Here is a 17,832-nt window from a genome sequence, read left to right on the forward strand (position 1 = left end):
CTTCCTGTCAATACAGCTTGTAGCAACAACTCTTATTTGCCGCTCTCCGCCCCTGGTGAAAAGAGAGACATCTAGATGCCTAGCATATCCTTTCCTACCCTTACTTCTAGTGTTGCCATCTGAGTTCTGTTGACCAATATAATTAAAGTTTAGGTTACAGGTGCAAATGCATTTTTTTTTACCGCAAACCCAAATTAACCAATCCATATATTTTTTTTTATCCTGACAAAGTAAACTTTTTATATTTTAACTTATTTTATTTGAGGTAACATAATTCTTTGTTGGAAATACCTAAAGTCTAGGACACTTAATAGAAAATAAAAGTTTGTGGCAAATGACTCAATTCCTTTACCACTTTTTTTTTTGCTAAAATCCAGAAAGCTGAATTATCTGTTTTTAACAAAACTCAGTATTCGGTACTCTCTCTTATTCACTCATCATAAATAAAAAACCAAAATACTTTTGGATAAAAAATATATTCACTTAAATAATTTGAAAAGTGTGGACTAGAATAATATTTAATATTCTAAGTACTGGAGGCTACAGGGTGGTAACGAATCCAAAATTTTATTTTTACATTTTTTAAGATTCGCCCTGACACGGGATTTATTAAAATACTGAATGAATTCTGTAAGTACATGAAGTACATAATGTAATAATTGCACAACAAAGCTTTGAAGTACACTAAATACATTAAAGTACAAGAAAAAGTACATAATAATTAAAATAATCACAAAAATTTGTATTATGCTGAAAATGATGTGATATGAAAATAAAAATAAAAAATACGGGAAACTATAAAAACAGAAAACTTTTGGCATTAATATTTTGTTTAATTGGTTCAAACGCCATTTACTTGGACATTTAATAAACAGGTTTTGTTCCACTTTTAATCATACAACGTCTAAGTACTGTATTAATATATTTTTGATTATAGATAAAATGTAAACAACAAACGAAGCATATTATCTTACTTCCGTATTAAATTTGGTGTGCATAAAATACTGAACCCACGTCCCACAAAGATCTCGTAGCTAAACTATTTACTAGCTCCCGTCTGTCATATATTTTATCTATAATTTCATTCTAACTTTTAACTAAGATATATATTTATATGTAGAGAGAGAGAGAGAGAAAGAGAGTTTTCCTGGTTTCAGTGTGATGCAACATAATTATTTATATCTATATTTTAGAACGCAATCGTGCCCAATGTCGACAACATATGCGTGAGCGTCGCCGCGGCACCCGACTGCGACACCTGTGGGTCTCTTCAGCTTCGAACCGTGACTGTCGATCATAGAGTATTGAGTTCCGTCGGTGAGGTTGAACACCTGGATATAACTCCGTGTTTTCTCCATCCTTGCAGCCAGGATCATTCCGTCTCTATCCACAGCAACCCCTGAGTATCTACCCCGTCCTCCTTCCTTTCCTCCACCTCCTCCAATCTCCTGGAGAAACTCTCCCTGTGCATTGAAAACAATAATCCTCGTATCTGCAACAATTATTTCTCCTCCTGGACCTATACACAAAGACGACATCTCCTTAAAATCTCCCTTTTTCCCGCCCTTTTTGCCGATGGTCTTCTTTAGTTTGCCGCAGGACTCGAAAACCATGACGGCTCCGACACCATTGTCAGCTACGAGTACATCTCCATCATCATTAATCGCAACAGCAATGGGTTCAATAAAGTCGTCATGAGAGAATGCTCCAATAGTGTTCCCCTCCATACTAATCTCCGTCACAGTCTTAGTTCTCCAGTTAACTGTGATCAGAGAGTCTCCGGATGATCCCAGACAAACTCCGGTTACACTCCGTCCCTCTAAACTCTCGTTGAGCACATGAGCCTGGAAATCCAGGTTTGCTGAGAGAACCTTGATCCTACTGTTTCCAGTATCAACTATATATAAGAAGTCTCTGCTGTCAAGAACTAGAGAACATGGCTGGACGAACCCCTTCTCCTTTAAACCCTTGGACCCAAAACTAAGGACCGGAGAGTTGTGCTCGGTCACGTCGAAGAAGAGTGGACAATCCTTGACCGGTCGGTCAAATATTTTCACCTTGAGACAGAAGGTTCCCTCGCAGTTGGGAGTAAACTTGATCTCGTAGGTTCCATCTCCCTTGTCCACCAGCTTGGTGCTGATCTTGTCTCCCTTGTCGTTCACCACCTCAGCTGATACAGGATCTCCACCAAACTCCTAAATTCAAAAACTAATTAATCTTGTTCTACACTGTATATCAGCATAATTAGCTAAATACAGTCCTCATCGAATATACCAATACAACGACTTGCAATTTCAATTTTTGGTTTCCACCAAGCTTCTCTTTGTTTAATTGAAAACTTGTAATTTGTTAGAATTCAAAACTGAAGTAGAAAAGTCGTCTTCAGTGTATTAATACAAATGCCGAACACTGTAGAAAATAGCCAATACCCCAGAGTAAATTCCATAATTCAAACCTTGGTTTGATCCATGGTTTTTTAACCTATATTCAGGACCCTACCCAATACAACAAGAATTATTCTGTCTGTGTAAATGTTATAAATCATGAAAAAGTTTATTGCATCTTCAAGGTTTCATAAAAACATTACCAAAACCTCGAATTTTCTTCCATGTCAAAAACACAGAGACAACACTCCGATCCAAACAGTTTATTTCCAAGAATTATAAAAATCAAATTTGATGAAAACAAGAGATTTAAAAAACCGCGGGAATTCAGAATTTGGACAAGATTAATTAAGATAGTGAGATAAGCATAGTTGTATATATACTATATACACATATATAAAGATTTGAGAATGAGTTGAAGAATAGTTTTCTTTAAAAGGGATATCTTACGCACAATCAAAACTGGACACAGAAATAGAAACATAGACAGATAGACAGGAAGATGATAGACAGGGTGGCAACACAAAATAGTAATATGACAAACAGAATAAGACAGGATTATGATTAAGATTGGTAACTGGAGAATTGAGAGACAGGAAGACAAGGTAACTGGAGCATAGAGAGACGGAAAGACAAGGTAACTGGAGTATTGAGAGACAGGAAGACAAGGTAACTGGAGTATTGAGAGACAGGAAGACAAGGTAACTGAAGTATTGAGAGACAGGAATACAAGGTAACAGGAGAATTGAGAGACAGGAATACAAGGTAACAGGAGCATCGAGAGACAGGAAGATAAGGTAACTGGAGTATTAAGATACAGGATGCTAAGGTAACAGGAGCATTGAGAGACAGAAAGACAAGGTAACTGGAGTATTGAGAGACAGGAAGACAGGGGAGCTTGAGCATTGAGACACATGCATGAATAGGTAACTGGAGCATTGAGAGACTGGAAGACAAGGTAACTGTAGCATTGAGAGACAGGAAGCCAAGGTAACAGGAGCATCGAGAGACAGGAAGATAAGGTAACTGGAGTATTAAGATACAGGATGCCAAGGTAACTGGTGCATTGAGAGACAGGAAGACAAGGTTACTGGAATATTGAGAGACAAGAAGACAAGGTAACAGAAGCATTTGTATACAGGAAGACAAGGTACCACAGAAAGATAAGAAAAGTAAGATTTGAAGATAAAAAGACAGGAATTTGAAGAGAGCGAGAGAGAGAGAGAGAGAGCGGAACTAATTATTTCGGTGAGGAGAGAGAGGGGAGGAAGGGAGAAGGGAAACAAGGGGAGGATAGGGGATAGAGATGGGAGGAAGGGAGAAGAAAGGAAACAAGGGGAAGGTAGGGTGAACTGTGTGGGACAGATTTAAAGATAAAGAAAATGTAAAGATAAGAAATGAAAGCATGAAAGATAAATAATATAGAATAGAATAGAATAGAATAGAATAGAATAGAGTAGAATAGAATAACATTCTTATTCAGCACACAGTAGACATGAGACTTAATAATATTATTTCTAAAATATCTCCAAACTCATTCCAAAATAATAAAAATAGCATGTTAAGAATATATAAAAACTGACTTAATGTACTGAAGATGTTAATTTTGACATGAGTTTACATACCCCGTAATCTACTTATAGAATTGAATGAAAAAGTTATTTGTTTTCCACCAAACTTCAGAGTTTTTTACCTGTATTTTGCCATGATAGTCGATAGTTTGAAGCTTCGCAGTCGACTCTAGATTAGAGTGTTTTACCTGTATTTTGCCATGATAGTCGATAGTTTGAAGCTTCGCAGTCGACTCTAGATTAGAAATGGAAGTCTCCATTGTTACCCGGCACAGACTTGGGAATGTCTTTGACGTCTTGATTTGTCCAACGTCTGCCAACATCCTCTGAACGACCTCCTGGAAGTGTAGATCTGACCTCTGAAACTCTATATAGGAGTTCTCTCTAGGTTCTGCTAGTTGGTTTACAGTATCAAGTTTAGTGTTAAGCTGGCTGATTTTCTTCGTAATATTCCGTACCTCTACTTGGTGCTTCATAGCCTAGAGAAAAATTATTTTAGACACTTACGATAGAAAAGGTTACGATGAACATTTAAATTAAAAGGGACCTAGCTTTCATCGGCTATATTGCTAGAAAAGATGAGCCCTAGAGGTATTATAGTGTATTATTATGGCTAACCCCTGGAAAGTTGCTCTCGTTTAATGCGTTGATGGGAATTATGGAAAATGGAGAGAAAATTTTGAATTGGCTCACCCCTTGTATATTCGTGTATACGCCCCTGAATACAAGACAATTTTTTTCCGTCCCATTTTGCTATAAAGGTTGAAAAATTGAAAACTGAAAAATCTGTTCAAATGTTTAGGATCTCGAATGTGAAGAAACGGTTCTATTAATTCTGTAATTTCAAGGTGGATCTTGACATCGTCATACTTTAATCTACTTCCGTTTAGTTTATGTATTATTCAACGAAATAAAAGATAAAATTATATATATCTTTGAACACGAATAAAAATATGATTTAAGAAAACAGACCTGAACATCTTTATCAACTTGTGATTTCTCTGTCTGTATAATCTTGAGCTGTTCTTCTAGAACCTTCTTCTTCTCATCCTTCCGCCGTTTTACCTCCGCCAGAACCTGCTCCCTCCGCCGATCTACTGCGGCAGATGCCTAAAATCAATTTATGTAAAAATAATCATCCGAGCAAATGGTCTCCGCCCCACCGGGCATTATTTTCCTCCACCGATGGTAACAGTATCAGAAATAAATAGTTTAGAAGAAGGCAATTAAACTTCAAAACTAGGAACTGAAATCTAGACAATTCTCAAACTTATTTTTTCAAAGTTTAAGTCAGCATAGACTTTAACCACAACGCTTTGGCCTTTGGTTTTACCTCACCAACTCACTTATACATTTTAAAACTACAAAACGCTTGTTTCTATTTTAAGTTTAAAGGGGTAATTGCCAAAATACTGCTCGATTTTTGAATGAGAGTGTGTAAATCTTGGTTTACAGTGTAGGGAGAAGGATTTATTAGAAAATATGAATCCTAGACACAAATAAACATAAACTTCACTAATTAAAATATTCTGGATTCTGTTTGTATACAGATATATCAGAGATAAATTAAACCCAAAGTAACCCACCCTGGGGCTTAACAATTCGTCCCACCTATATCCTAGATCAAATTTTAAGAAATATCCGTCCTAGATCAAGGATAGAGAAATATTTGTCCCAGATCAAGGATAGAGAAATATACGTCCTACATCAAGGATAGAGATTTAGAGAAATATACGACCTACATCAAGGATAGAGAAATATACGTACTAGATCAAGAGTAGAGAAAAATACGTCCTAGATCAAGGATAGAGAAATATACGTCCCAGATCAAAGGATAGAGAAATATACGTCCTACATCAAGGATAGAGAAATATACGTCCTACATCAAGAATAGAGAAATATACGCCCTACATCAAGGATAGAGAAATATACTCCCTTCATCAAGGATAGAGAAATATCCGTTCTAGATCAAGGATTGAGAAATATACGTCCTAGATCAAGGATAGAGAAATATAAGTCCTAGATCAAGGAAAGAGAAAAATCCGACCTAGATCAAGGAAAGAGATATATACGTCCTAGATCAAGGACAGATAAATATACGTCCTAGATGAAGGATAGATAAAGTTCCGACCTAGATCAACGATAGAGAAATATTAGTCCTAGATCCAGGATAAAAAAATATACGTCCTAGATCAAGGATAGAGAAATATCCGTTCTAGATCCAGGATAAAGAAATATACGTCCTAGATCAAGGATAGAGAAGTATCCGTTATAGATCCAGGATAGAGAAGTATCCGTTCTAGATCCAGGATAGAGAAATATCCGTTTTAGATCCAGGATAAAGAAATAAACGTCCTATATCCAGGATAGAGAAGTATCCGTTCTAGATCCAGGATAGAGAAATATCCGTTTTAGATCCAGGATAAAGAAATATACGTCCTATATCCAGGATAGAGAAATATACGTCCTATATCCAGGATAGAGAAGTATCCGTTTTAGATCCAGGATAAAGAAATATACGTCCTATATCCAGGATAGAGAAACATATGTACTAGATCAAGAATAGAGAAATATCCTTTCTAGATCAATGAAAGTGAAATATATGTCCTAAATCAGCCCTACTCCTAGATGGAACATTTATAAATTTCTGCTCTAAACCAAAGATAAAGAGATATTAGACCAAGTTCAAGAATGTAGATTTAAAGGACACCAATCATAAGATCTAAATCTGCTTTTGATCATGAATTGTCAGATTGAATTAAAGTTCATGATAAAAACTAAACCAGTAATTACAAACCTAGATATGTAAACAAATTGAACAATTTCCACTCAACACTAGAAAACCTTCCCCTTGAAAATATCTATCTCATCGCTTAACAAGTTAATATATTTATCCAAAATAATACTAAACATTGTTAAAATAAATAAATCAAATTTCATTTGAATATATCATATTTATCATATTTCATTTTTCTATTTATTGCAAAAATAAATTAAATCAAATTTCATTTCAATTCATCGCCATTGTTAAAAGCAATCCCAAAAGTTAAGTCGAGTCATTTATAAATTCTCAGAAGCTTGACCCCATTCTTCTAGCTAACCTAGTAAATAGTTTACCTCCTCGAAGAGCTGGTTAACGATGTTGAATGATTCGTCTGCATTATGATCCAACCTATGAATCTCGGCAGTTACAGCATCATTTGCAGAATTCAACTAAAATTGGAAATCATATTTAAAGGGACTGTATTAGAAATTCCATTATATTTAAAGAGACTGTAGATAAAATTCACAACGGTACCGGCCAGCTCTTTATCGGATTCAAAATTTAAAAAAAAATTTCTCCTTTTTTTTCTGCATAAATCTGCAATAGAAAATAATAGCAATAATAAAAGAATAGTCAACACTTGATACATTTCACTTAAGATTTATAGGGTACAGTTGTCAAGACATTCAGCTCTCTAAATGGAGGGCAAATAAAATTATGTTGAAAGACCCTGTAAATTGAAATAAAAATACTAAAAGAAATTATGTAAAATATTAAATACCACAAATTTGGATCAAATATAAGATTTAAGAAGATTAGAAAGAAAGGAATTCTAAATAATTAATAAATCAAAAAATAAATGATAAATGATTTAAACTGAGAGAAATCTAAATTCAGTCTTGTTCAATTTATAAAAGAGCACTCAGCGAGCTTAAAGTAGATGAATAATATATTGGAAAAAGATTAGATTTGAGAAATCCTACGATCAAGAAGAAATTCATTTCAGTTAAACCTCATATTTAACGTAGATTTTAGAAGTAAATGAGAAGGGATGATTGAATAGATGAATGAACAGGTCAATAAATAAATGAATAAATGAATAAATAAATGACTAAATAAATGACTAAATAAATGAATTAATAAATGAATAAATAAATGAATGAACAGGTGCATAACTGAGAGGAAGAATGAAAGACCGAAATGCCAATTATCAGAAAGAAGTAAAAGATAAATTTACCTTAGCTGTGCATTCATTTGCTTTATAGATCAATATCTCAGACATTCTCTTGATTGCAATAGAAAAGGGGATTACAGTATGATCTGCAGTGGAGGGGGCAGTGCTCCCTGCACCCCCTGGCTTGTGCCCCCCTCCTGTACATGTAGTACAGAACACTGAGTCACAGGTCTCACAAAACAGGAGCTCCTAAAAAATAGAAACCAGGATTAGAACAGGAATCAGGAAACCAGGATTAGAACAGGAATCAGGAGAAACCAGGATTAGAACAGGAATCAGGAAACCAGGATTAGAACAGGAATCAGGACACCAGGATTAGAACAGGAATCAGGAAAAGTTCAGTGGAATTAATTTAGTTTTCGGAAACTAAAAACAAGAAAAATAGAAAATGTATAAAACCAAAAAATAATAAAATATTACAAAATTGAAAGAGAATTGAATCAGGCCCAATCTTTGAATGATTCTCTTAAGCCTTTTCCATTATAACCATTCCACTCAATAAACCATTTCCATCTAAAAATCCTATTCAATTTCCCCCCATAAATCTCCTCATCTGAAGAAAATTTATTTCTTCTCTGATACAATTTTACAACCCTAAAAGGTTTCTTGGCAGTTTTCAAAATCAAAATCTAATTAAAATTGAAAATTAATTTCAAAATAAAATTTTGAGAAATCTTTTCTAAGAGATTCTAGATTAAATTAACATTAAAGAACTTTTTTAGCAATAAAACCAAATTAAATAGAAGATTAAAGTTAAAAAAATCCAATATGAAACCTAATACAACCAAATAAAGAAAAATATATAAAATAGACAGAAGACTCGAGGTTTTCAAAGGGTTGTTTTCAAAAATATTAGATTTCAGTAAAGTAGAAATGAAAATAAATCTTGGAAAAACAGAGAATAAAATTTAGTTGTTTTTCATCATATTTTGTTAAAGATAATCAGGTGAAAACAAGACAAGTTGTATTATGGTAGATATTGCATGGTGAATAACTAAGATTACTAAATTTCCCTCGGGAAATACAATGCTTTGTCCCCCCCCCCAAATAATCCTGACCCCTCCCCCGGTAAAAATAACCTATTGCCTAACCTACTATACACTAACAGCCAACATCCTCTGAAAATGCAACCTATTTCCCATTAAATTTAAATAATTCTCATACAATTCACATTTATCCGCCATTCAAGCATTTTTACGCGGCATTCAGTCCTTTCATGCACATGCTGCAAATATTTAACGGAATTGATATTTTTTTATCATTACATGAGAAATATTTCTATCAAGGTTTACTAAATATTTCCATGTTTGAGCTCAGCCTGACATTTAGACATAAATATGTCTGAATTCTTTTAACATAATTTCAAATCCTCACGACGAATTGAAATCTTGCAGAGAAAAAACATCCGAATTTCATTTCACATTAACATTCCCTTTTGCTCTTTTTAGGGGTTTAAAACCTTAAACAAAAACAATAAGTGAATAAACGGATAAACTAATAAAATGAAGAATAAAAAGCATATTGAGGGTGAGAAATAAAAGAAAAGACCATTTGACCACAAATTCTAAATAAAATTTTAACATATTTAGTGAAGGCCTTTATTAAATTCAGCAAACCAGCCTGAGTATGCTTTATTGCTTGAATATATACACTGCATATCTAGGCGTATATGCACACTGCATATCTGAATATTTCATGCAGGGATTGGTGCGAAAACTTTGAGCAATAATAAATTTTGAATTAGGATTTCTTTCACAGATTTCATCACCTTTTATCAAAGGAACTGAGTTTTTGTCACAAACTCTACTTTTCTAATCTCTATATTTTTGCTACCCAATGTCGTAGACCTTTTATGTTCCAAACTATGAATTCTGTTAGACCAAATAATCTAAGTTTAAAATATCAAAGGTTTACATCATCAGATTGTAAAGATATAGGGATTAAACAATTTGAGTTTGTGACAAATACTCAGTTCCTTTGTTGGCAAAGGAACAGATCATTTTACTAAAATTCTAATTTTCTAATCCTTATATCGTCATAAACTTCAGATATTTCAAGCTATGAATTATTCTAGATCAAATATTCAAAGTTTAACTAATCAAAGGCTTACACCATCAGGTTTGAAAATTATTGAGATAAGAACGTTTAAGACGAGTTCAAACTTCTTAAAACCCTATGGGTTTTGATACCAACCTTCCATATAAACCTTTTTAACACAACAATAACAAAACAATCAAAGAGAAAAAAGAAGATTTTAAATCCTGTAGAATTTTCGATTTTTAAAGCTTTACCTATTTGTTTTTAGAAAACGGTTACCTATTGTAAAATTAATTTGATGTAAAATTAATTTACTGTGAAGTTGTTTAATGTACTTTTATATATCTTTCTCCATACTTAACATTAAGTGCACTTAAAGTCCTTGATACTAAGCAATCCTTTTCAACCAGGAGGTAAAATTTTTTGGTTTGGACTAAACTCAATTTTCACACTTGGAAGTTTGGAAACGGGGATGTCCGAGAAAATTATCTAGTAAAGGTACTTAAATCAAACTGCCTGCAGGCAAAGGTATCGGTTGAGCACCCCAGCACAGATTAAGAATTTAAAGTTTATACCTCTCATTAAACAGTACGGATATTTAAAGTTTCTGCCTCTCTTTAAATATTTGTTTAAGGAAACCCCGTCATTGTTTAATTCAATTCTAGGTTCTTGGATTAAAATCTGGGAACTTTTTCATACAATTTTTTACTAAAAAATGAATGAAACAAAGTACATAAATTTAATATCAATCGATGCAATATTTTGATACAAAGAATATTATTTCAAGATTGATGTGCATTGTCTGTGATAAAGAAAATTTTAAGGAAAACAAGAAAAATTACGACTTCTATTAATTTTACAATTTATCAACCCCAAAAAAAACAATGTGAATTTTTCCGCATAGGTACATTGTCTATAAAAAGTTCATTTAATTGGGGATTTTTTAAAATGAAAAATAAGTTTTCTATCCTATAGGGGCAAATTTCTAAGTTGCAGTTAGCTTCCTGGTTGCATGCAGGTTGCAGCTCTCCACTTTAATCAATATATGAAAAGTAGAAATGTCACCTCACGACACACACATAGGGGTGTACTCAATACCCATGAAAATACCGCCCCCCCCCCATAAAAAAATTAATGAATTAGTAAATTTAATTCCTTAATATCAAAGGAGACTCCGAAATAATTTTTTATTTTATTCAAAAACATTAAATATAAAGATTAACTAATTGTCATTAACAATTGAGTGATAAAAACCGATTTTAAACCATCTCTAGAAAAAAGTTAAATCTCGCACAGTGCACAGTGCACAGTGCACAGTGCACAGTGCACAGTGCACACCCCTTCCGATAAAGTCTGTAACCAGAAACTGGGGAATACCAGAAATATTAAATATTTAAATATTTAATATTTCTCAAGTTGAAATTAGAAAGCTGAAGATCAAGGTCATACTCTTGATCACTGTGAACCAAACTATTCACATTTCACTGTGAACTAAACTATTCACATTCACTGTGAACTGAACTGTTCACATTTCACTGTGAACTAAACTATTCACATTTTACTGTGAACTAAACTATTCACATTTCACTGTGAACTGAACTATTCACATTTCACTGTGAACTAAACTGTTCACATTTTACTGTGAACTAAACTATTCACATTTCACTGTGAACTGAACTATTCACATTTCACTGTGAACTAAACTATTCACATTTTACTGTGAACTAAACTATTCACATTCACAGAAGAAATCGAAGAATTTTTTCCATATGCAAATTTAACTATAGCTCTGCGATTTTCTAATCTAACAAAATATGATAAGCGGTCTTAATTGTTGATGCATAATTTTCATAACTGTAAAGTGCACATAGAATAGATTGCTGTGTTATCCAAACCGGAAAAGAAATACGACAGAGATCAAATAAATTTTAAAAACTATTTGGAGAATATTTTTATGGTAAACAGAAGCCTATTGTTAAAAACCCTGAATTTGTGTCCTAAGATCGGTTCAATAGATAGCAAAGACCAAGATTGGATTAAAACTATAAATCTATCAAGGTATATTATGGAATGGATGATATGGTAACCGACGTATATGCAATAGGTATCCGAACTAAATATCGAGTTGTTTTTACTCATAAATCGATTCAGAGGCCGAATTTGAAGAATTTGAGCCACGGTTTAAATTTGAGACGCGGCTCAAATATGGTTGGTTCCACTTAAAATTGTATTCAATGTTTCAAGATTTAAGCTGACGCACAATTGAAACCGGTTTAAGGCGGATTTGAGACGCGGCTCAAATTCATTAAATTCGGACTCTGATCGTTTCCCCACTTGTCTTTCCAATTCCACTAACATTTCAACCTAGACCTTACCAACCAACAGCAAACAAGATGCTTTTAATTGAATTAAAAAATAATTATTGAATAATTTCAGGGGTACTTTTAATTTATACTCAGACAACAGATTTTTCAATTCATTAGAAAACAGTCCGTTTTTGTCATTTGACAGAAAGATAGAATTAAAATTGGTGATCGGTATTACCAAGGTATTTAGAAAACAGGTATGGGCGATAGGATTAGCGTATATTTATCTGTGACGTATTTGAACTACTGGGGAACTAGTTTCTTTATCGCCCATACCTGTAGTCTCTATATACTTTGGGTAATACTAGGTAGTTTGAAAATATCATCAAAGATGGGACTAAACTTGAAACTTACAAGTGGTTTGAATGGATCAATACCCAGAAATAACAATGCGTCCACACACAAAATTATATAATTTTATGCCCCAACACAATCTTACATTAAAAAAGACTATGATTATCACACATTTTATACACATAAACATCTTTTCTACCATTTTTTCTTTCTTATTATCTATCAATCCTAGTACCTGGTTTGCATGTATAGAACATTTAGGAACAACTTCCCTCCTCTGGCTAGCCATTAGATCTAGCAGCTGATTTACTAGGAAGGATGGGGGGAGAGCCTGAAATAAAGGAACAAATGGACCAATGATCCAATGACCCCATGACCCAATAAACCAATGAACCAATGAACCAATGACCCTATGACCCAATGTACCAATGAACCAATGAACCAATGCAAAAATGAACCAATGAATCAATGAATCAATGAATCAATGAACCAATGAACCAATGATCCAATGAACCAATGCACAAATGAACCAATGATCCAATGAATCAATGAATCAATGAATCAATGAGCCAATGAACTAATGAACCTATGAATCAATGAATCAATGAATCAATGAATCAATGAATCAATGAATCAATGAATCAATGAATCAATGCATCAATGCATCAATGCATCAATGCATCAATGAATCAATGAATCAATGAATCAATGAATCAATAAATCAATGGATCAATGGATCAATGGATCAATGAATCAATGAATCAATGAATCAATGAATCACTGAGTCAATGAATCAATGAATTAATGAATCAATGAATCAATGAATCAATTAATCAATTAATCAATAAATAAATGAATCAATAAATCGATGAATCATTGAATCAATGAATCAATGAATCAATGAATCAATGAATCAATGAACCAATGAATGAATCAATGAATCACTGAATCACTGAATCACTGAATCATTGAATCATTGAATCACTGAATCACTGAATCACTGAATCACTGAATAAATCAATGAATCAATGAATCAATGAATCAATGAATCAATGAATCAATGAATCAATGATTCAATGAATCAATGAAGCAATGAATCAATGAATCAATGAATCAATGAATCAATGAATCAATGAATCAATAAATCAATATATCAATGAATCAATGAATCAATGAATCAATGAATCAATGAATCAATGAATCAATAAATCAATGAATCGATGAATTAATGAATCGATGAATTAAAGACTGAATAAATAATTGAAACGAGCAAATACTTGAGTTTTTAACTTTAAAAAATACTTCCTCTTAATTAAGGGTTGTTGACAAAAGCTCACGCATACAAACAAAACGATATATCAGTAAACCTGTTTCCAGTTTGTTATCGAAGTCTTTCTATTTTTTGTTTTACTAAAGATTGATTAAAAGATGTGTATTATGTAACCCAACCTTTTACAGTGCGCCGTTGTCTATCATTAAATACTTGACACTTGTTTTACGCGGGCTTACTATTTTTACTTTATCTTAACTATTGAGTTTAGATTGACGATAAATAATATTTGTCAAACGCATTTGCATTGATTTGCTAAAAAATGGAACTGTCATACACAATTGAGCAAATACATGAGTAAATAACTCCAAGGAGCTAAAAATCGAAGACACAATGAATGAATGAATAAATGAAGGATGAATGAAAGAAAGAATGAATGAATGAATGAATGAGAATGCTACCTGAACCCCTCCACGAGGTATAGTGATGAGCTCCCTGCATATTGGACACCGGAACTGAGAATCACGAGCAAAGGTTGCAACAATCCTAAACAAAGTTTTCTATTCATCTATCTATTCATCTATCTATTCATCTATCTATCATATATCTATTCATATATCTATTCATATATCTATTCATATATCTATTCATCTATCTATTCATCTATCTATTAATCTATCTATCATATATCTATTCATATATCTATTCATATATCTATTCATCTATCTATTCTATAATAACGAACAGAAAAAGAAAACACAAAAACAGATTATGTAACTAAGATCAAGAAAACAACGCTATTAATGGCAATTAGAGGAAATATCTACATGATTTAAAAATGTCATAAAATTAAAGCTTTTAAAGAAAACATTGCAGGCTAAGGAACTGAGGTTTGCCACAAACTAAAATTTTCTAATCCTTATATCTCTGCGACCAGAAGGTGTAACCCTTCGATATTTCAAACTTGGATTATTTGATCTAACATAATTCATAATTTGAAATATCTAAGGTCTATGACATTGGATTAAAAACATGACATTAGAAAATCAGAGTTTGTGGCAAAGACTCAAATCCTTTTGCTTTATTTCAATATATAAACATATTTAATCTGAGTTTTCATTAAAAGGAATAGATATTAACTTCATTGTGTGCAGAATTTTTTTTTATTGGGGGGGAGGGGGGGTTATACTCGACCGTCTATTTTTAGATTTTGACTACTTGGCAAACCCCCTCTTATATAAATGATACCTAGAGAATTAAAGTAAGATGATGTAGTGAATCAAATCTATAAGATATATTGGCCGGAGGGAGACCAACCAATGATTTGTTATTGGGTGGAACAATTTCGTAATGTTCTGGGGGGTTCAATGATTCAATGAAGTGAATTAAAGGGGTCGTTCATGTTTTCACACCGGTTGGTGGTGATATCAACGGTTTTAATACGACGTCAGTGTATTGATAAAAACGTCGCAAAGTTTCGTTTCCGTTTTTAAGAATACTTGGAACTGCGGAAAAAACTTCTTGAAAAAATTATGAACTTTTAAAAAATTTGAGAGTAACCCTTTTTCCAATTCAATGTAAGCACATAACGCAGGTCAAAATAAATTTTATAATAAAATATCTAGACAATCCTTTAAAGATTTTGAGCCAAAGCTGGCTAGAAACTATTTTTCACTTAACCTATCAAAACACGATAAAGATTGATATTGGCACTTGTAAGTTTGCAAAATGTTTGGATAAGATTGATGGAGGGGCTGTCTGTAGAATTGCGAGGATATGCAAAAACTAAGATTAATGTCAGGATAAAAAAATGTTTATTGGTGCCGGAGTTGATAACAAAAGGAAGGAAAGGAAATGAACACGCACCACAAATTCGTTTTGCTAAGCTAATCTTTGCAACCTGATGTCGTAGAGCTTCAATAATTCAAACTATGAATTCCTTTAGATCACCTCGTCTTAATTTTCACTATCTGGTTACAAAGGGATTAGAAAATTTGAGTTTCAGTCACTCTAGATAAATCAAATTATGTAAAGATATATTCAGTACAGAGCAATAATGACGCACTAACAATATAGGGAAAAGTGTAGGAAAAGGGTATGAAGACGTATGATGCTATGTACAGAAGATAAGATTTTTATAAGGAAATGATGGATCCCTATATACAATAAATATATACAATCCAAAGAAAATAATTAAGTTTTTGATCGTGAAGTAGATCTATATGGTTAAGTTTCTTTGACACCCTGTGTAGGGGAGGATGGATAGAATGCTAGGACACCCTGTGTAGGGGAGGTGGATAGAATACCAGGACACCCTGTGTAAGGGAGGATGGAAGACTAGGACACCCTGCATGTAGGGGAGGATACTAGGAGAAGGATGGGAGGAGTATTCCATATCTCCAGGGTCCCGGAAGATTAATCACTAATTACTCCGGTGTGTTATCTAACCAGCACTGTTTTCATATCAGGAAAATCCGGGAAAATCAGAAATAAAATGAAAATATCATTATTATTATAATTTAAAATTCAATTGTTCTGCAATCAGCTTAAAGTCAAAACCAACAAAATAAAATAAAATACTCATGGATTGAAAATTTTAAGATTAAAAAGGGAAAGATGAGAAAAGTAGTTTATGGTTTATATAAATCTTGGATCAACTATCTACTGTAGCATCCTCCTGTGATATTACAGATCGTGTATAAAATTATACAGATTAAACCATCCTTCAATCCTCAATCAATAATAATAATAATTTTCCAATAAGGGGTAGAAATTGAGAAGCATTGAAATTCAGGTAAATGAAATGAATGAAATTCGAAGCCTAGGAGTGGGAGGAAATGAAAGGGGGTGGTTGAGTAAATTTATTTTGAAACGATTCTGATCAAATTTTAAATATCATCATCATTATAAATTCAATATTTAACTAGAAATAAGAGAATATGTTTGGCAATATTTATCAAAAGGAATTAAGTTTTTGCCTTAAACTCTGAATTTCCAATCCATATATCTTTGTAACCCAATGTTGTAAACCTTTGATATTTCAAACTATGAAATTTGTTAGGTTGAATAATCTGTACTCCATTAGGTTGCAAAGATATATGGATTAAAAAATTAGCTTTTGTGGAAAAGACTCAATTCCTTTGCAGGACCCAACAATAATGAAACTCTAATAAGATTGCATTACTTTGAAAGATACACAGGAAGGACGCACATTGGAGACACAAATTGAGGACCTACATTAAGAACGTACAAGAGAACATATTATGTGGACGCACACGAGGACGCAAATTGAGGATACACATTTAGTACGCACAAAAGTGTGACTTGTGTGTCCTAAATAAACTATTTAGGACACACAAGTGTGACATAGATCCATACATCTACCGCAGGTTTATTTACCTTGTGAGACACTCTATACAGACAGTATGTGAGCAGGGTAGAAGTTTGGGAGTATGCTCCTGTCCATCATACATACCTAAACATTACAATATTCAAATACAACATCATACATACCTAAACATTACAATATTCAAATACAAAATCATACATAATTAAACATTACNCATCATACATACCTAAACATTACAATATTCAAATACAAACCAAAATATAACATTAAAGGGACTGTCAATGCAATTTCAAGTGACCCTCTTTTTACAGAGTGGCATGCCAGATTGACAATATCACTATTGAGCCCTTCAGCATCAATAATGAAGATATCGTTGTTTTTCCATCTTCAGTAGATAAAAATAGAGTGTTACTCTAATCACGTCGACAGTTCCTTTAATACAGATGAAAATTAGATTGATTAACTTATGACATTTTTTACGACAAAGATGGTGACAAAAACTAAGCAGAAAAAAATAGGCTTAAAACTTATCATGCAGAATTATTTCATTAATCTTAAATGGA

The 17,832-nt window shown here is 33.0% G+C and overlaps 1 protein-coding gene across 2 annotated transcripts; it reads right to left on the reverse strand.

The window, feature by feature from the left end:
* Positions 1-457: 457 nt before the first annotated feature.
* LOC111716303 (tripartite motif-containing protein 2) lies at positions 458-17,395 on the reverse strand (the record flags this gene model as incomplete). Of its 2 annotated transcripts, none has more annotated exon segments than XM_023491741.1 (8): positions 458-2,195; positions 4,144-4,434; positions 4,928-5,065; positions 7,073-7,168; positions 7,957-8,142; positions 12,886-12,981; positions 14,382-14,466; positions 17,320-17,395. In XM_023491741.1, coding segments are annotated over 8 exon segments (1,991 nt in total), but the record flags the coding sequence as incomplete, so codon positions are not given.
* Between the last annotated feature and the right edge of the window lie 437 nt (positions 17,396-17,832).

This window comes from Eurytemora carolleeae, unplaced genomic scaffold (assembly GCF_000591075.1).
Source record: "Eurytemora carolleeae unplaced genomic scaffold, Eaff_2.0 scaffold1809, whole genome shotgun sequence".
In the NCBI taxonomy this organism is placed as follows: Eukaryota; Metazoa; Arthropoda; class Copepoda; order Calanoida; family Temoridae; genus Eurytemora; species Eurytemora carolleeae.